Here is an 18,775-nt window from a genome sequence, read left to right on the forward strand (position 1 = left end):
CAAGGAAGCCGGTGCCTCTAAATAACTTCAGCCAATCCACCGCCAGCACAGGGGCTTATTAAGACCGGCGTCTAAAATGGCGGTCTTAATAAATGTGCCTCTAAGTTGGGTTGTTCCATGAAAAATATTCTAGTTTTCAAACCAGCCTCGGTTCTGAATACTTTTGTAATTGCATGTAATTAATAATTTTGCATAGCCACCGAGTTATTCAATAAAATGTATCTGTATGGCGCCACCTGCAGTTTGTTCTTTTTCTTATTCCTTTGTCCTGCTCACTGAGAAGGCCGCACATGCTCAGTATCATCCTTCAACTGCCTCCTGAGCTGTGATAGGGAGAGCATGGACACACCCCCTGAGCTGTGATAGGGAGAACATGGACACGCCCCCTGAGCTGCTGCAGAAATGACACGCCCCTTGAGCCGTCAGCTTGATATAAATCTATCAGAGAAATGATTGGGGAGATCTCTGGATCCATGTGAGGTACAGGGCTGGTTCTAGCTTTGTTAGAAAGAGACTGTCATATGCTGGAGACGAGCGATGACATAACGATCGCTCCTCCCCATGCTGCGGAGGTCGCTGCATGTAATAGCAGCGGTCTCCTCTGCTAGCGAGCAGGCAATTGCAGGGAGAGAACACTTCCCTCCTGACAATCGCCTGCCACATTGGGCGGCCTTTTACTGTCATGCAGTTCTCTCAGAGCTTTACCTCTTCAAACCCACAAACGCTTCTTCATGATTCTTGCAGTGCCACTGGTAACACCCAACGGTAACTTCTTTGTAAACTGCTGACCATTCATTCATAACTTCTAGTAGGAGTAAGTGAGGAGCAACGCAACAGAGCCATAATAATAGATGCTCCAGAATTATTACATGGGGGTTGCAAGTGGTTACCAAAACAGACATGTCAGGAGACGCCACCGCTACAGCGCTCTGCATGGGTAATATAGTCAGCCATGTTTTCCCTTACATTATACACATGATACAGGAGCCCAACAACGCTGCCATTATTCCACTTTATTTTTACAAAGGCTTCCTGTCCCTAAGAGCTTGCACTCCGTTCAGAGCCAAGAAGACCGCGACTTATAGATCTGTAATCATTAGAAAATCTGCATACATTCATTTCTGAAAAGCCAATACACAATATATATATAAGAGCAAGTGGCGCCGACAGCTCATGCTTTACTTCCTCCAGCGGGGGCGCTCTTGTCTTTTTTGGCTGCTTGCGGGGCCTTTAGGAGGGCGAGTTTCTTGGGCATGTTGGCAGCGGCTTTCATGGTGACGTCATGCTCGATCTTATTTCGGATCTGAACTTCCAGGTTCTGGGGAAGGAGAGGACATGGGTTAGGAGGTATTTCATACACTGGGTGCACACTGCTGCAGTGCATGGTGGGAGCTGTAGTCTTCTACAACAGACTACAAGGAGAGGCGCTCGCTCTGGGGGACATGGACCATGTGCCTCAAAACACTTAAAGGGGGTATTCCCACATCAGACACTTACCATATAAAAGGGGAGCCCCACTCCTTGAACTGGGGTCCGCTGTAGCTTGCACAGTTCTTTACATGACTTCCATACACTTAGAGGAATCCAGGAGGTCACATCTACATTCAGTGTTCTGCTGGCCACCTCACCTCAAAAGGTGTGTGTGTGGTCTCCCAACATGTGGGGGTCCCAACACTGTATATCATACAGCTATTGCAGATGCCATCGGTGTTCCTCAAATGTCTGAGATGAAAGTAACCCCCTTCTTGAATTTGCGTCTTTGAACATGTCGCCGAAGCCCCCAGGTATCTGGAGGTAAAGTCTGTGATCGGCGATGACGCCGATCACAGACATTCAATCCCTTAGACACCGAGATCAATTGTGACCACGGCATTTGGGAAGCTCCTGGGGCCCAATCGCAGAAATCGAGGGAGACATTTTTTATTTATGGTAGCCACGAGCCTTTCAAAGGTTCTGCAGCTTGCCAAAGCTATGTACTAGGGCTGAAAGGATTACTCAATTGAATTGAGTAATTCGACACACACAAAAAAAAAAATCAAAAATCATTGATGCAAATTTTTTGTATTGAGTATTCGTTTGTGTCATGTGACCACGGAGCGGGAGTGAAGCGCTTGCTATTACTTACCGCTCCGTGGTCACCCGCCGGCCCGTACAGCGCTGCACTGGATCCTGATACATCGTCAGGTCATGGTGCACGTCAGCGCGCACTATGACCCGACACGGTGTGACGTCAGGATCCAGTGCAGCGCGCGGAGAAGAAGAAGAGGAAGGAGCTGTGGAGCGGCGCCCCTACAGAAAAGGTAAGTATTTTATTTCACGGGCGCTGGGGACATGGCACTGAAGGGGGCCAACCTGGTCTGGGGGAACTGATGCACTTGGGCTGATCACACAGGGGGGAACGGAGGGTGTTGGGGACGGATGGCAGGGGGTCTGATGAGTTTTTATAAAGTCAAACAGTCTATTAATTAATTTTTTCTTATTAGATTAATCGTAAAAAATAAAATCGATAGAATACTTGATTACTGATATAATTGTTGCCCTACTATGTACCTATGGAGCCCGGCCACAGACAGGACTCTACAGGAACACAGCGATTCCCCCATAGACTGCAGTGCCAATTCATTGCAGTCATAGGAGAAGTGATCTAACGATCACATGTTCAAGCCCAGTAAGAGGAATTAATTTAAAAAAAGCAAAGTCAAAGAAAAAAGAAGTTTTTAAAAATATCATTTAAAATCACGTTTTCCCCATAATAAAAAAAATAAATAAACATATTTATTCCATACAGTGAACCCCTAACAGGAAAAAAACAAAACACTACTCTGCATTCATCAGACACTTAGGACATATCCTGTGGGATGGTGACGTTCTTCAAACAAGGCTCTGAAGACTATATGATTTGAAGCCTGAGGCTGCACTACTGAGATTCTGAAGACAACATGCCCTCTCTCTGTCATGGAGAGACAAGTTCCACCTCATACATGTAGTAGCAGATACCCGTGCGTCTGACAACACAGATAAGCTGGGACAGGGAAAGTTGTCAGGATCTCAGCAGTGCAGCCTCAGACTTTAGGAAACTCTCCGGGTTCCCAGTACAGGATGGTGGGAGGCATAAGAGGAACGGCCTCACCCGTGACACCTACTAGGCCCGCTACTGGGTCACTCACCTTCTTCAGCTTCTGCTGGTGGATGATTCGGGATTTCTTGGGTGCGATGACTCGCGCTGTGGAAGACATTCACAGTTATTAGTGCCATGAGCCGGGCCGGCGATCCGCTCCTTGCTATGGGGCAACTCTGGCAACCCCCTAATAAGTGCACATCCTTCCCCATTGTGTCCTGAGACCTATGATATAGGGGCACACCACCGCCCAGAACGCCCCCTGGTTCCTGGGTATATTACTAGGAGTTCAGCTAATATTCAAACTAAAATGGCATGTCCACTTTTATGTAGATGTGCACTTCAGTATCCGGCGCAGGCGCAGTACAGTAAAGATGGTGCCAGCAGTTTCCTTCCTGTACGGGACACTCAAGCGCATGGTGCAGCACAAGACTTTAGGAAGAGTGCAAATCTAGATAAAAGTGGACTTACCCTTTAATTTTGAATATTAGCCAAACTCCTAATATACACAGGAAGCAAAATGTCAACCAGGGGCGTTAGTGTGCCCCATTACTATGTCTGGGCCGGACGTGGTGGCGTTTACACTGCCTGGTCCAGTCAGAGGGCACGGCAGTTGCAGAGAGAGCTGAGCCTCTAGGTGTAATGGTAACGCCCCCGTTGCACCTAGAGGCTCATTTGCATATAATAAAACATCATTTTTCTCAGTAATGCAGGCACATAGGAACATGGGTCCAATACAGATGTCTTCAGCTGCTAAGAGCACATGTAACAGGTACAAAACTGCTGACAGATGCCCTTTAAATGGTCCTTAAGCATCTGATCGGTGGGGGTCTGAGGAGGCCTGCGCTCACTGAATGCACACTGGGGTAGGTCGGAGGTAGGCGAGTGGCAGTCCCATAGAGGTGAATGGAGTGACGGGCCTGCAGGGAGCAGGGGTCGGACACTTATCCCCTCTTCACAAGGGCTGGAACTTCCTAATCTACAGGGTGGGCCATTTATATGGATGCACCTTAATAAAATGGGAATGGTTGGTGATATTAACTTCCTGTTTGTGGCACATTAGTATATGTGAGGGAGGAAACTTTTCAAGATGGGTGGTGACCATGGCGGCCATTTTGAAGTTGGCCATTTTGAATCCAACTTTTGTTTTTTCAATAGGAAGAGGGTCATGTGACACATCAAACTTATTGGGAATTTCACAAGAAAAACAACGGTGTGCTTGGTTTTAACGTAACTTTATTCTTTCATGAGTTATTTACAAGTTTCTGACCACTTATAAAATGTGTTTAATGTGCTGCCCATTGTGTTGGATTGTCAATGCAACCCTCTTCTCCCACTCTTCACACACTGATAGCAACACCGCAGGAGAAATGCTAGCACAGGCTTCCAGTATCCGTAGTTTCAGGTGCTGCACATCTCGTATCTTCACAGCATAGACGATTGCCTTCAGATGACCCCAAAGATAAAAGTCTAAGGGGGTCAGATCGGGAGACCTTAGGGGCCTGCAGTGTTGCTATCAGTGTGTGAAGAGTGGGAGAAGAGGGTTGCATTGACAATCCAACACAATGGGCAGCACATTGAGCACATTTTATAAGTGGTCAGAAACTTGTAAATAACTCATGAAAGAATAAAGTTACGTTAAAACCAAGCACACCGTTGTTTTTCTTGTGAAATTCCCAATAAGTTTGATGTGTCACATGACCCTCTTCCTATTGAAAAAACAAAAGTTGGATTCAAAATGGCCGCCATGGTCACCACCCATCTTGAAAAGTTTCCCCCCTCACATATACTAATGTGCCACAAACAGGAAGTTAATATCACCAACCATTCCCATTTTATTAAGGTGTATCCATATAAATGGCCCACCCTGTATATTGTGATTCATTTCTTCATCATTAGCAAGAGTTCTGCTTGCTGTCGGTGAATGAGACCACAGCACAGGAGAAGGCTTGTCGCTATCCATTGTAACAGAAGGCATACTACTATGTAAGACGTACATCCAGGTCCGATACTGGAGCTTTTTCTGCGGGTGCAGCTTGGTGAGGAGAGGAGCGGTGAGCACGCGGCTGCTCCGGAGCCCCATACGCAGCAGCGTCCTCTGCACCGTAGTCTTAGACACCCGCCTGGTCGCCCCCTGGTTCATTCTGGCGGTCAGCTGCTCCACTGTAGCGTGCTCGTCCTCCCTCACGCACCCTCGGAGCCGGCGTTCGCCTTTCACATCGATGGCACGTGGCGCTCCGCAGTTTCCGCGTCTCTTGTTCACAAGCGTGCCGCTTATCCACTCACCGTACACTTTCACCACGGCAGCGCGAGAACAGTTCACGAACTGCGCAGTCTCAGAAATACTGCCGCCCTTGGCCCGAAAACCAATAATCATCCCTTTCTGGAACTCGGATAAATCTCCCCTTTTACCCATGAGGGATGAGTGTGCAGGCAGCCTACCCCACACCTCGTGCACTACCCACTGAGCCAGCTCCCGTCACGTGACCCCACTCTGGTAGGAAGTGGTCATAATAATGTGACTGGACAGACTAACAGCACCAAACAACCAATCAGCACCCAGCGCCGGCAGCAGGGCATGCTGGAAGATGTAGTCCCGGCCGTCTTACCTCCCTTCCTCATCCCTGCAGGCTTCTTAGCCGCATTCTTCTTGGGCTTGGCCTTCTTCTTCAGCGCCCCCTGAGCCATGATGTCCCCCGTACAGGAAGTCAGACCCGGCTGCAGCTCCTCCCCCAGCTCTCCCGGACGCCACAATCTTCGGCTAAAGGACCTTTGATGATGTCATGACCATGTGATCAGGCACGTGTGTGGGCGGAGCCAGGCTGTACAGGAGAAAACAGAGCACAGATGGACGGGAACCCGTGTAGTAGCGCGGTGTGTGTATGCAGTATGAGAATACAGTGCTGTCTGTGTGTATGAATACAGTGCTGTGTGTGCAGTATATGAATACAGTGCTGTGTGTGTGCAGTATATGAATACAGTGCTGTGTGTGTGCAGTATATGAATACAGTGCTGTGTGTGTGCAGTATATGAATAGCAGAGCTGGGTGTGTGCAGTATATGAATAGCAGAGCTGGATGTGTGCAGTATATGAATAGCAGAGCTGGATGTGTGCAGTATATGAATAGCAGAGCTGGATGTGTGCAGTATATGAATAGCAGAGCTGGATGTGTGCAGTATATGAATAGCAGAGCTGGATGTGTGCAGTATATGAATAGCAGAGCTGGATGTGTGCAGTATATGAATAGCAGAGCTGGATGTGTGCAGTATATGAATAGCAGAGCTGGATGTGTGCAGTATATGAATAGCAGAGCTGGATGTGTGCAGTATATGAATAGCAGAGCTGGATGTGTGCAGTATATGAATAGCAGAGCTGGATGTGTGCAGTATATGAATAGCAGAGCTGGATGTGTGCAGTATATGAATAGCAGAGCTGGATGTGTGCAGTATATGAATAGCAGAGCTGGATGTGTGCAGTATATGAATAGCAGAGCTGGATGTGTGCAGTATATGAATAGCAGGGCTGGATGTGTGCAGTATATGAATAGCAGAGCTGGATGTGTGCAGTATATGAATAGCAGAGCTGGATGTGTGCAGTATATGAATAGCAGAGCTGGATGTGTGCAGTATATGAATAGCAGAGCAGGATGTGTGCAGTATATGAATAGCAGAGCTGGATGTGTGCAGTATATGAATAGCAGAGCTGGATGTGTGCAGTATATGAATAGCAGAGCTGGATGTGTGCAGTATATGAATAGCAGAGCTGGATGTGTGCAGTATATGAATAGCAGAGCTGGATGTGTGCAGTATATGAATAGCAGAGCTGGATGTGTGCAGTATATGAATAGCAGAGCTGGATGTGTGCAGTATATGAATAGCAGAGCTGGATGTGTGCAGTATATGAATAGCAGAGCTGGATGTGTGCAGTATATGAATAGCAGAGCTGGATGTGTGCAGTATATGAATAGCAGAGCTGGATGTGTGCAGTATATGAATAGCAGAGCTGGATGTGTGCAGTATATGAATAGCAGAGCTGGATGTGTGCAGTATATGAATAGTAGAGCTGGATGTGTGCAGTATATGAATAGCAGGGCTGGATGTGTGCAGTATATGAATAGCAGAGCTGGATGTGTGCAGTATATGAATAGCAGAGCTGGATGTGTGCAGTATATGAATAGCAGAGCTGGATGTGTGCAGTATATGAATAGCAGGGCTGGATGTGTGCAGTATATGAATAGCAGAGCTGGATGTGTGCAGTATATGAATAGCAGAGCTGGATGTGTGCAGTATATGAATAGCAGAGCTGGATGTGTGCAGTATATGAATAGCAGAGCTGGATGTGTGCAGTATATGAATAGCAGAGCTGTGCAGTATACAGTGAGGAACAGAAGTGTTTGAACACCCTGCGATTTGGCAAGTTCTCCCACTTAGAAATCATGGAGGGGTCTGAAAATCACATTGTAGATGCATTCCTACTCTGAGAGACAGAATAAAATAAGAAAAAATTCAGGAAATCACATTGTATGATTTATAAAGAATGTATTTGTCTTGCTCTGCGGAACATAAGTATTTGAACACCTGAGACAATCAGTGTTAATATTTGGTACAGAAGCCTTTGTTTGCTATTACAGAGGTCAGACGTTTCCTGTAGTTCTTGACCAGGTTTGCACACACAGGGATTGTGGCCCACTCCTCCACACAGATCTCCTCTAGATCTGCCAGGTTTCGGGGCTGTCGCTGAGCAACACAGAGTTTCAGCTCCCTCCTGTGGCAGGGGTAGCACTATGAAGTGCCTTTTGCGCTGTGGCATTAGAAGAATTTTGATATCTCTGACTTTTAGTCTAACCAGACTGTCTGTTAGGCCTCATGCACACGGCCGTTGTTTTGGTCCGCATCCGAGCCGCAGTTTTGGTGGCTCGGATGCGGACCCATTCACTTCAATGGGGCTGCAAAAAATGTGGACAGCACTCTGTGTGCTGTCAGCATCCGTTGCTGCTTTGCGGACAAGAATAGGCAGTTATATTAAAGGCTGTCCGTGCTGTTCCGCAAATTGCGGGATGCACACGGACACCATCCGTGTTTTGTGGATCCGCGATTTGCGGACCGCAAAACACACAACGGTTGTGTGCATGAGGCCTTAGGCTGGGTTCAGACCTGAGCGTATTAGATATGCGCTTTTTACAGGCGTTTTTAATGGGCGGAAACAAGCAAACGCCCATTTAGGCGTGTTCCCGCTGAAGTCTATGGGTGGGAACGCGCGACAATACGCCCCAAAGAAGCTCCTGTACTTCTTGAGGCGTAGGGCGTTTTACAGAACCATGCTCATAGGGAAACATTGGTTTTTGCCTGTTGAGCGTTTTACAGCGCGTAGGAACGCGCTGTAAAACGCTCAGGTCTAAACCCAGCCTTACTCTGTAATTCCTCTAGCGCCGTTCTATGGAAACAGTAGGTTTAAAGAGCACACCAAATGCTTGAAATAACTTCTTTATTAACTTCAACTTTTCTTCATATATAACACTGCAGCCTCCGCAGCAGATAGTCCATGTATATAACACATGTTGAAAAGATATCACAAGATGGCGGTATGCATAATTATCATTCAACATAAAATGGTAGTGCAGTAACTATTTGCAGATTGGTTGAGTATGATCCGGTACTGGTTGTATGCAATTTGGATTGCAATATGGAATTTGAATTGTGAACTTTGTAGTTTGCAATTGTAGCCACGACCCATCTTCAATGCTCTGACTGAGGGAAGGAGGTTGTTGCTCAAAATCTCACAATAAATGGCCCCATTCATCCTCTCCTTAATACAGTGCAGTCGTACTGTCCCCTTCACAGAAAAGCACCCCCAAAGCATGATGTTACCCCCCCCCCCCCTTCCTCCCCATGCTTCACAGTAGGGACGCTGTTCTTGGGGTTGTACTCATCCTTCTTTTTCCTCCAAACACAACGAGTGAAGTTTAGACCAAAAAGTTCTACTTTGGTCTCCTCTGACCACATGACTTTCTCCCATGCCTCCTCTGGATCATCCAGATGGTCATTGGCAAACTTCAGACGGACCTGGACATGTGATGACTTGAGCAGGGGAACCTTCCATGCAATGCATGATTTGTAACCATGACGACGTAGTGTTTTACCGACAGTGACCTTTGAAACTGTGGTCCCAGCTCTCTTCATGTCATTGACCAGCTCCTCCCTTGTAGTTCTGGGCTGATTCCTAACCTTTCTTATCATCAGAGATACCCCACAAGGTGAGATCTTGCATGGAGCCCCAGTGCGAGGGAGACTGACAGTCGTCTTTAGCCTCTTCCATTTTCTAACAATTGCTCCAACGGTTGATCTATTTTCACCAAGCTGCTTGGCAATTGCCCCGTAGCCCATTCCAGCCTTGTGGAGGTCCACAATTTTGTCTCTGGTGTCTTTTGACAGCTCTTTGGTCTTGCCCATGGTAGTAGTTGGCGTCTGACTGACTGTGGGGTGGACAGGGGTCTTTAAAGAGCTCAGACAGGTGCTACTAAGTTAGATTAATGAGTGGAGTAGAGGTGGACCTTTTAAAGGCACAGTAACAGGTCTTTGAGAGACAGAATTCTTGCTGTTTCTCAGGTGTTCAAATACTTATGTTCCGCAGTGCAAGACAAATACATTCTTTATAAATCATACAATGTGATTTCCTGAATTTTTATTTTTTATTCTGTCTCTCAGAGTGGGAATGCATCTACAATGTGAATTTCAGACCCTCCATGATTTCCAAGTGGGAGAACTTGCAAAATCGCAGGGTGTTCAAATACTTCTGTTCCTCACTGTATGCATCGCAGTGCTGTGTGCGCGTGCACTACAGGCATAGCAGTGCTGTGTGCGCGTGCACTACAGGCATCGCAGTGCTGTGTGCGCGTGCACTATTTTAGTAGTTTTTATTTCCATCTTTTACTCATTCTTCTTCCATAATTTGCTGTCATGTTTTCATCTGTATTTGTTTTTCTTAAGGATCAACTTTAAAAAAAATTTTTTTTCAATTTAAGATTTTATTTGCTGTTTTTGCCAATTTCCCTGGAACACAGATGTAATAAAACTAAATCCTCCGCAGATGAACTGTGTAAGCACAGAACATGCCCTCACCGGCTTCTATGGGCTAAACACGGCAGCGAGGGGGATCGGCTGGAACAGGCGGCGTACTGAAAAAAAAAAAAAAAAAAAAAAAAAAAAAAAACAGCACTGGGGAGGGAGAGAGTTAACAAAACTAGTGTAAAGGAAAACTTCAGTTGCCCTTGGAAACCAATCAGATCCGACCTTTCATTTTTGAGTGCTCCTTAGGAAAAAAACATGGAATCTGATTGGATGCTATGGACAACTAAACCAGTTCTATTTTACACTTCCGTGTGTAATAAAAAAAAAAAAAAGAAAAAGGGTGGTATTATGTGTCCAAGTGTGAACGAGCCCTAGGGCTGAGCTCTCAGTTCCCACATGCAGACGGTTAGTATTCACACCACCTTATGGCAGGGATGGGGTACTGCAGGCTCTTATTGGCAGTGGGTCATAGGGTGCATTTTAGTATTTTTTTTTCCACATAATGCTTCATAGCAGACGTCAGCCCTAACGTGGTCTCTGTCACGTACACCTTGTGTGATAGATGACCCCCACCTACACCGTATGAGACGCAAAAGGGGTAACTTGCATAGTGTTAATGAGTGTCCACATGCAAGTCACCCAAAATAACGCACATTTTATTGCACATGAACATTTCTAGCAATTACTTTATCCGCTGTGGTGTCCCCATGACAACACTTCCTGAGTTCAAGCCACCAGATCTGTTGTGCATTTTCATACGTATACAATATTATCTAATGACATTATGATCAAAATGAATGCTCATCTCATTGCTTTTAAGAATAAGATCAGCCTGAACCAAAGTTCTATTATGTGGCTGAGGAAGCCAAGATGAGTTCATGGCAAGTTCAGTTTATATAAAAATAATTGTGAACATAAACGGACATTGTATTTAAAAGTTATTACTAAAGATATGGGATTATCTGTAAGGAGTAAGCCAACTTCCTAAGACATGTCTGTCTGGAGGGAACAAGGTTACTTGATAAGGACTTATGTCCTTGAGGCACAATTTATATATTCATAATTATATTATATATATATCTCTGCATGGTATATTTAGTTTACAACATATGTTAATCAATAATTCATATAATGTTTTATACCATGTATTTACCATTTAGAAGGTATTGTAGAAGGTACAGAAACAAGTAAGTTTATGTTAATTGGATTTCTGGGAAGAGTAAATGTTATTTCAAAACAATAGTTATTCATGGATGTAGATAAGTGAAATGTACAAGTTCTGATGCCAAGCATCAAAGCCGCTATATAAAATTTTCATCAAGTCAACCTATATTTCAAAAAGATAGGAGAAGACAGTCAACTCCAACAAGTCCAGGATATAGGTAATTAAAAGTGTCAGGAAAAGACCTTCCTCAATGATTTATATAAAAAGGTCAACGAGGTCATGTGAACGTATTATTAGATATTTAATTTTAATGCTTAAAAGTTGTGATGTTCATCTACGATACCGCAGTGCCATCTGGAGGCAGATGGACAATATTATATTATTTCATTATTTGTTCTATACCATATTAGGAGTTGATATGACATCATGGTGTTATTAGCATGCGAATACACCCACCTTACCTGATTGGGAATCCTTAATTTAAAGGGGATGATGAAGTAAATGTTATGAGACGCACAGGAGTGAGTGGGGCCACAGATGGAGGTGCTCACAGTAAAAAAGGATTCGCCCCTCCTTAACAATTAAAACAATATAAAATGTTATACTGGGCACTCACACTATAGGCAGAACCATAAAATAGAAACGATGCTAATGACTGAATTAATAAATTTAATAGTATAGCTAGACGTTAATAATAATTGAGATAAAATACAATGGACTGGACTATCTAAAAGTCAATATAATATCATTAGAATAAAATACAATACATTATAAGTACCTAAAATGAATAGAATATTGGTAAATAGACAATAATATGGAATTAATAAGGAATGGTAATATGTGGTTATAATAACATCTATTAGTATAGTTTAAAAGACAGTCGGGTTCCTAGCCAAGGAAACGATGATTATAATGTTTATGATATTGGGGCAAAGTCTATGAATAATCCAAAATCCAATGGAACAGTGAAAGAGCAATGCTTTCGTTGCAGTGAGTGTAATATGCGGCGTCCCGCTTCTACTCACTGTTCGGTGATTGTTAGTGTAGATTACACTGCTGTGGTTCCGGTTCTCTGTGTCACCCAATAGTTGTTCCCAGGTTGTTTCCGCCACCGGTTTATATGGCTCTGGGCACCGCTCCGTACGATTAAAGAGCCGATGTCCTCCAAGCCTGTGTTTGCCTGCTTATACGCTGGATTGGATTTGCGGTCGCAAAATAAGGATGTGCTCGTTCTCTGGTTTTGAGAGGTTCAAGCTCCTGATGAATCAGCGTGCCAGATTCTCTTAGAAGATGTTCCGGTTGTATAGCGTCAGCCTGGAGAAAATTCAACACTTGGTGTAACAAAGGTTCAGATGGAGATAAGCTGGGGGTCTTGGATCAAACGCGTTTCGGGGCTTCACGTTGCCCCTTCCTCAGTGTTGCCCCTTCCTCAGTCATCACTGAGGAAGGGGCAACGTGAAGCCCCGAAACGCGTTTGATCCAAGACCCCCAGCTTATCTCCATCTGAACCCTTGTTACACCAAGTGTTGAATTTTCTCCAGGCTGACGCTATACAACCGGAACATCTTCTAAGAGAATCTGGCACGCTGATACATCAGGAGCTTGAACCTCTCAAAACCAGAGAACGAGCACAACAGTGAGTAGAAGCGGGACGCCGCATATTACACTCACTGCAACGAAAGCATTGCTCTTTCACTGTTCCATTGGATTTTGGATTATTCATAGACTTTGCCCCAATATCATAAACATTATAATCATCGTTTCCTTGGCTTGGAACCCGACTGTCTTTTAAACTATACTAATAGATGTTATTATAACCACATATTACCATTCCTTATTAATTCCATATTATTGTCTATTTACCAATATTCTATTCATTTTAGGTACTTATAATGTATTGTATTTTATTCTAATGATATTATATTGACTTTTAGATAGTCCAGTCCATTGTATTTTATCTCAATTATTATTAACGTCTAGCTATACTATTAAATTTATTAATTCAGTCATTAGCATTGTTTCTATTTTATGGTTCTGCCTATAGTGTGAGTGCCCAGTATACCATTTTATATTGTTTTAAAGGGGATGATATTTCATTTTATTAAGACTAATTTGATAGTGTGGGTGAAATTATACCATCTAGATTGGCGAATAAATACATGATTAAATTAATTGATCATCTCCATATTGAGATGTAGTCTTAGGATATTGTGAGGCTTCATTCTACCTGCAGAAGAATCTAGACTCATAATCTAGCAAAGCATTAAATAATTGCATATATATATATATATATATATATATTGATATTGATAGAACATTCTTCACCAAGCTAAGTGATGGATTCCCACAGGAAAGACGTCAAATCCTTCCCATTTAAGATCCTAGATCCCTGTTATTTGTCTTAATAGTCTTACCAAAGTTATATATGTGTGAAAATAGTCCAGGATGGGGCGGAAGGATACAGTTATCCCTTCTAAGTTATATCCTTGGATGGAAGTGCCCATCTTGCAGTCATGTGATGTGTAGTCGGTTAGAGGGGGGCAGAATGTATTTAGCATTCTATATTGATGTCTAGGATTAGACATGCCCATCCTGATATCATGAGGTTTTCTCTGAACAGAAGTGATGTATATAACTTATGTTCATACTTTGATATCCTAACCTAATAATAGCTTGGTTATAATGTGACGAGTTATTTCCACTCACATGTATTGTTAAGCTTGTAATGCTTTATATTAACGCTATATATATTCATTTGCATGTATCATTGTGTTTATTTACTTATGTTTATAACCTTGTAACCAATAAATCTGCATATTTTTATAATACCTGTGTATTATTGTATAATGCAGAACTACATTTTATCATTAACGTCATCTCACGTCAAAAAGAACTTATTTATCTGAGGAAATAGTCGGACTCAGGTGTGAATTGTATCGATTAGTTTGTCTACAATTCACCAGGTCATGATGATTTTAAGAATTTATGACAAATTTTCTAAATTTTTTTTTTTTATGGTTAATTATTTTTATGACCATAATTAATATTTCTTAATTGAATTATTACCCCCCGAACAGATCACAGGAAGGAAGGGAGGTCCTAAGGAAAGATATAGCACTTGTAAGGGGGGGCTCAATAAAACCTCAGAGGGGGCAGGATCGGAGGGGCACGCCGTTTTAAAGGCCTCGGCTCAGTCCGTGTTTCAGCTCCTCCGGTTTGAAGACTCCGCGCTCTGTGATTATGGCAGTAATCAGTTCATGCGGAGTGACGTCGAACGCGGGGTTCCACACCCCGATACCTGTCAGGAGGAGAAGGCGGGAATGAAGGATCAGTGTGCAATCAGGAGCCAGCACCAGCCATGTCCACACGCCACCCACCTGGAGCCGCCACCCGGACGCCGTTGATGTCGGTCAGCTCTTGGGCGGGCCTCTCCTCTATGACAATACTGCCACCTGTAGGCAAGCTGAGGTCGCAGGAAGTGCTTGGCGCCGCCACACAGAAGGGTATCCCGTGGTGCTTGGCAAGGACGGCCAACTGGTATGTTCCAACTTTGTTGGCGGTGTCGCCGTTAGCGACCACACGATCGGCGCCCACCACAACGGCTGGGGAGAGAATTGGATGAGTTAAGCCCTTGGGGGCACGGATAACTCCAGCCACCACTAGGTGGAGCTCATTGCACTGAGCTTAAAAAGGTTCTCCAAGATTTATTTTAACTGGTGACCTATCCTCAGAATAGGTAGTCATCATCTGATGGGTGGGGGTCTGACACCCGGGACCACCACCGATCAGCTGTTTGAGAAGTCACGGAAGATAGGTCATCAGTAGAAAAGTCTTGGAAACCCCCTTTAATGGGTGCTGTATTCATGCTCCTGCGATTAGCTCCCTCTAGTGGTGGTCATGAACATGACCGTACTGACCGGTAACCTGACGTTCCCTCATGGACACTGCCGCCATGCTGTCTGTGATGAGGGTGGCCGGGATCTTCTCGTACACCAGCTCGTACGCCGTCAGCCTGGATCCCTGGTTATAAGGACGGGTCTCCGTGCAGAAGACGTGGGACAGGCGCCCCATTGCCTGCAGGGAACGCACCACACCTGTCGGGGGGGGGGGGGGCGAGAGGAAGAATCTGCAGTTTAGCAATAAAACATATGGAATGGACCCAGAACTTCATGAGGTTTGGACCATCAGGTGTCAGAGAAGCTTCAGACTGTCAGGCGGCCTGACCTGCCGAATCACGGTCAGAAGAAATCGCCCCATTCGCTTCAGGTGGCTCACACGTCCGACAGCTCTCTCCAAACACGTGCACACCTGGCTGAGCATGCATGTGTTCTGCATCTCCTGAGAACCAAAGGATTGGGCAGCTGAAATCCAACATGCCCGATCCTTGTCTCCCTGAGAGTCGGAAGCTGAGATGATCTGAGCAGCAGTGTAAAGCATGGAGGAAAGAGCAGCACCCAGAGCCTATACGGACAGGAGGAAGGACATCAGCAGAGAAAAATGCAGAATTTTTAGAAGGGGGAGGGGTGCACGTGTTAGGTTTGGAGGTCTGGGGGGAGTCAGTGGTCAGCACGTAATATGATGATATCGGTAACTATTATGAGGTTGAGGGGAGTTCTATTATTGTGACCATAGGGGGTGTCACCCAACTTCCCAGAGACCCTTAATACCATGACTATCCAGGACCTCTGCTCCTGCTTTTCTACCTGTATAAGTGTCAGTCTTCACTGCAGCTCTGGCATTCTATTCATATTCAAGGGCAGGGAAAACAACATAAAAAAAAGCTGCAGAAAACAGTCAGCCTCGGCCATCTTACCCAGGGCAGTGCCATAGCCGGCGGTGGCCAGTGAGCCGGTGTTGCAGTGGGTCATTATCACCACCCCACCCGGGGCGCCGGCGGTCTGCAGGATGTGCTGGGCCCCCAGGTCCCCGATCATACGATTGTCTTTGACGTCTTTCTCCAGGAGGGATTCTGCCCACCGGATCACACTGACAACGACAGGAGAATGACAGGACTGAGGCGCGAGGCACAGGGCGTGGGGGAGGCTCGGCACATGTACCTGTCAGTCAGCTCCTGGACGGTGACCCCCGGCTTCTCCGCCTCCTCCGCCAGGAACGCGCTGAGCTCATCTGCCGCCTTCTTCATGTTGACTGCGGTGGGCCTGGCGCCCACCAAGAGAGCCAACGATTCACGGACGAACGCCAGGAGGTCGGCCGTCTGCTGTGGGGGGCTGGAGGTCAGCTCCACCGCCAAGCTGAGGCAGCCCACGATGGCGATCGCCGGAGCACCGCGCACCTGCAGGAGCGGACATGTGCGTGTACTTAAAGGGGAGCTCCAGTTTTACAGAAATAAAGAGCATTCTAAAATCAATTTGTCACCATTTTCAAGATCTCACCTTGTTGAGCAGAGGGTTTGTTACAATGTATCAGTCCAGGCTATTCAGATTACAGAGAACTGTGTAGACCTGTGGCCCCTATGTCAGCCACATGCCTCACCAGCACTGCCATAGAAAAGAAAGTGATCACACTGACCGCCAGCACAGCATGGGGATGCAGAGTGGTCACCTCTGGTACTGAGGCCTGTCGCTAGGCAACCATGTGAACTCAAATGCACACTGATGCCATCCAGGAGATTAAGGTGTTGCCCATAGCAACCATTACAGAAAAAAATTATACAGATTTTCAAATAAAACCAGCGATTTGATAAATGACTACAGGCCACGCCCCCTCCTCCATATACCAATAGTTATAACCAGAGGGTGATCACGTGACGTGATGAGGAGACACGAGGCACCGCCTCCCCGTCACTCACCTTCATGGTCCTGATGGCGTCTGCCCCGTCCCGCACGCCGGTCACCGGCTCATACTGACTGAGCTGTGGTAGGAGCAGCTGGTTCAGCACCTGCAGAGACCCCCGGCTGTAGCGCAAACTCTCCAGCGACATAGTGAACACGCGGCTTCCGGGGGAATGGCCACATGTCTCCACAAGGGGGAGTGGCCACTTGTAGAACCCGGGGGCGGGGCTTTTGACAAGTAAATATCACTGCAGGATTGTGATTTTGTCACAACTTTATTGCTACCAACCTTAACATTACTGCTCACTGTGTCCATGTTACTGCAGCGCTAACCCTGTAACCTGTATATCACTGTATCCATGTTACTGCAGCGCTAACCCTGTAACCTGTATATCACTGTATTACTGCGGTGCCAACCCTGTAACCTGTATATCACTGTATCCATGTTACTGCGGCGCTAACCCTGTAACCTGTATATCACTGTATCCATGTTACTGCGGCGCTAACCCTGTAACCTGTATATCACTGTAACCATGTTACTGCGGCGCTAACCCTGTAACCTGTATATCACTGCATCCATGTTACTGCAGCGCTAACCCTGTAACCTGTATATCACTGTATCCATGTTACTGCAGCGCTAACCCTGTAACCTGTATATCACTGTATCCATGTTACTGCGGCGCTAACCCTGTAACCTGTATATCACTGTATCCATGTTACTGCGGCGCTAACCCTGTAACCTGTATATCACTGTAACCATGTTACTGCGGCGCTAACCCTGTAACCTGTATATCACTGCATCCATGTTACTGCAGCGCTAACCCTGTAACCTGTATATCACTGTATCCATGTTACTGCAGCGCTAACCCTGTAACCTGTATATCACTGTATTCATGTTATTGCAGCGCTAACCCTGTAACCTGTATATCACTGTATCCATGTTACTGCGGCGCTAACCCTGTAACCTGTATATCACTGTATCCATGTTACTGCGGCGCTAACCCTGTAACCTGTATATCACTGTATCCATGTTACTGCGGCGCTAACCCTGTAACCTGTATATCACTGTACCCATGTTACTGCGGCGCTAACCCTGTAACCTGTATATCACTGTACCCATGTTACTGCGGCGCTAACCCTGTAACCTGTATATCACTGTATCCATGTTACTGCGGCGCTAACCCTGTAACCTGTATATCACTGTATCCATGTTACTGCGGCGCTAACCCTGTAACCTGTATATCACTGTACCCATGTTACTGCGGCGCTAACCCTGTAACCTGTATATCACTGTATCCATGTTACTGCGGCGCTAACCCTGTAACCTGTATATCACTGTATCCATGTTACTGCGGCGCTAACCCTGTAACCTGTATATCACTGTATCCATGTTACCGCGGCGCTAACCCTGTAACCTGTATATCACTGTATCCATGTTACCGCGGCGCTAACCCTGTAACCTGTATATCACTGTATCCATGTTACCGCGGCGCTAACCCTGTAACCTGTATATCACTGTATCCATGTTACCGCGGCGCTAACCCTGTAACCTGTATATCACTGTATCCATGTTACTGCGGCGCTAACCCTGTAACCTGTATATCACTGTATCCATGTTACCGCGGCGCTAACC

General features: G+C 45.6%; 2 protein-coding genes across 3 annotated transcripts; both read right to left on the bottom strand.

The window, feature by feature from the left end:
* Positions 1 to 998: 998 nt before the first annotated feature.
* C1H19orf53 (chromosome 1 C19orf53 homolog) lies at positions 999 to 5,886 on the bottom strand. Of its 2 annotated transcripts, none has more exons than XM_040415104.1 (3): positions 5,728 to 5,886; positions 3,168 to 3,223; positions 999 to 1,318 (listed from the first exon to the last, which is right to left on the bottom strand). In XM_040415104.1, exons 1-3 carry the CDS (start codon positions 5,804 to 5,806, stop codon positions 1,172 to 1,174), a joined length of 282 nt encoding a protein of 93 aa, XP_040271038.1. In that variant the 5' UTR covers positions 5,807 to 5,886; the 3' UTR covers positions 999 to 1,171. The 2 variants fall into 2 exon arrangements, with proteins under 2 accessions (XP_040271038.1, XP_040271037.1); XM_040415103.1 differs by lacking the exon at positions 5,728 to 5,886 and adding an exon at positions 5,116 to 5,691 and having other exon boundaries at positions 1,205 to 1,318.
* Positions 5,887 to 10,820: 4,934 nt separating this feature from the next.
* On the bottom strand, positions 10,821 to 17,341 carry MRI1 (methylthioribose-1-phosphate isomerase 1). Its single transcript, XM_040415105.1, has 7 exons — positions 17,160 to 17,341; positions 16,408 to 16,643; positions 16,164 to 16,336; positions 15,268 to 15,444; positions 14,728 to 14,952; positions 14,430 to 14,648; positions 10,821 to 10,925 (listed from the first exon to the last, which is right to left on the bottom strand). The coding sequence occupies exons 1-6, from the start codon at positions 17,289 to 17,291 to the stop codon at positions 14,527 to 14,529; spliced, it is 1,065 nt and encodes a 354-aa protein (XP_040271039.1). The 5' UTR covers positions 17,292 to 17,341; the 3' UTR covers positions 10,821 to 10,925; positions 14,430 to 14,526.
* Between the last annotated feature and the right edge of the window lie 1,434 nt (positions 17,342 to 18,775).

Source organism: Bufo bufo, chromosome 1 (assembly GCF_905171765.1).
Source record: "Bufo bufo chromosome 1, aBufBuf1.1, whole genome shotgun sequence".
Lineage (NCBI taxonomy): Eukaryota > Metazoa > Chordata > Amphibia > Anura > Bufonidae > Bufo > Bufo bufo.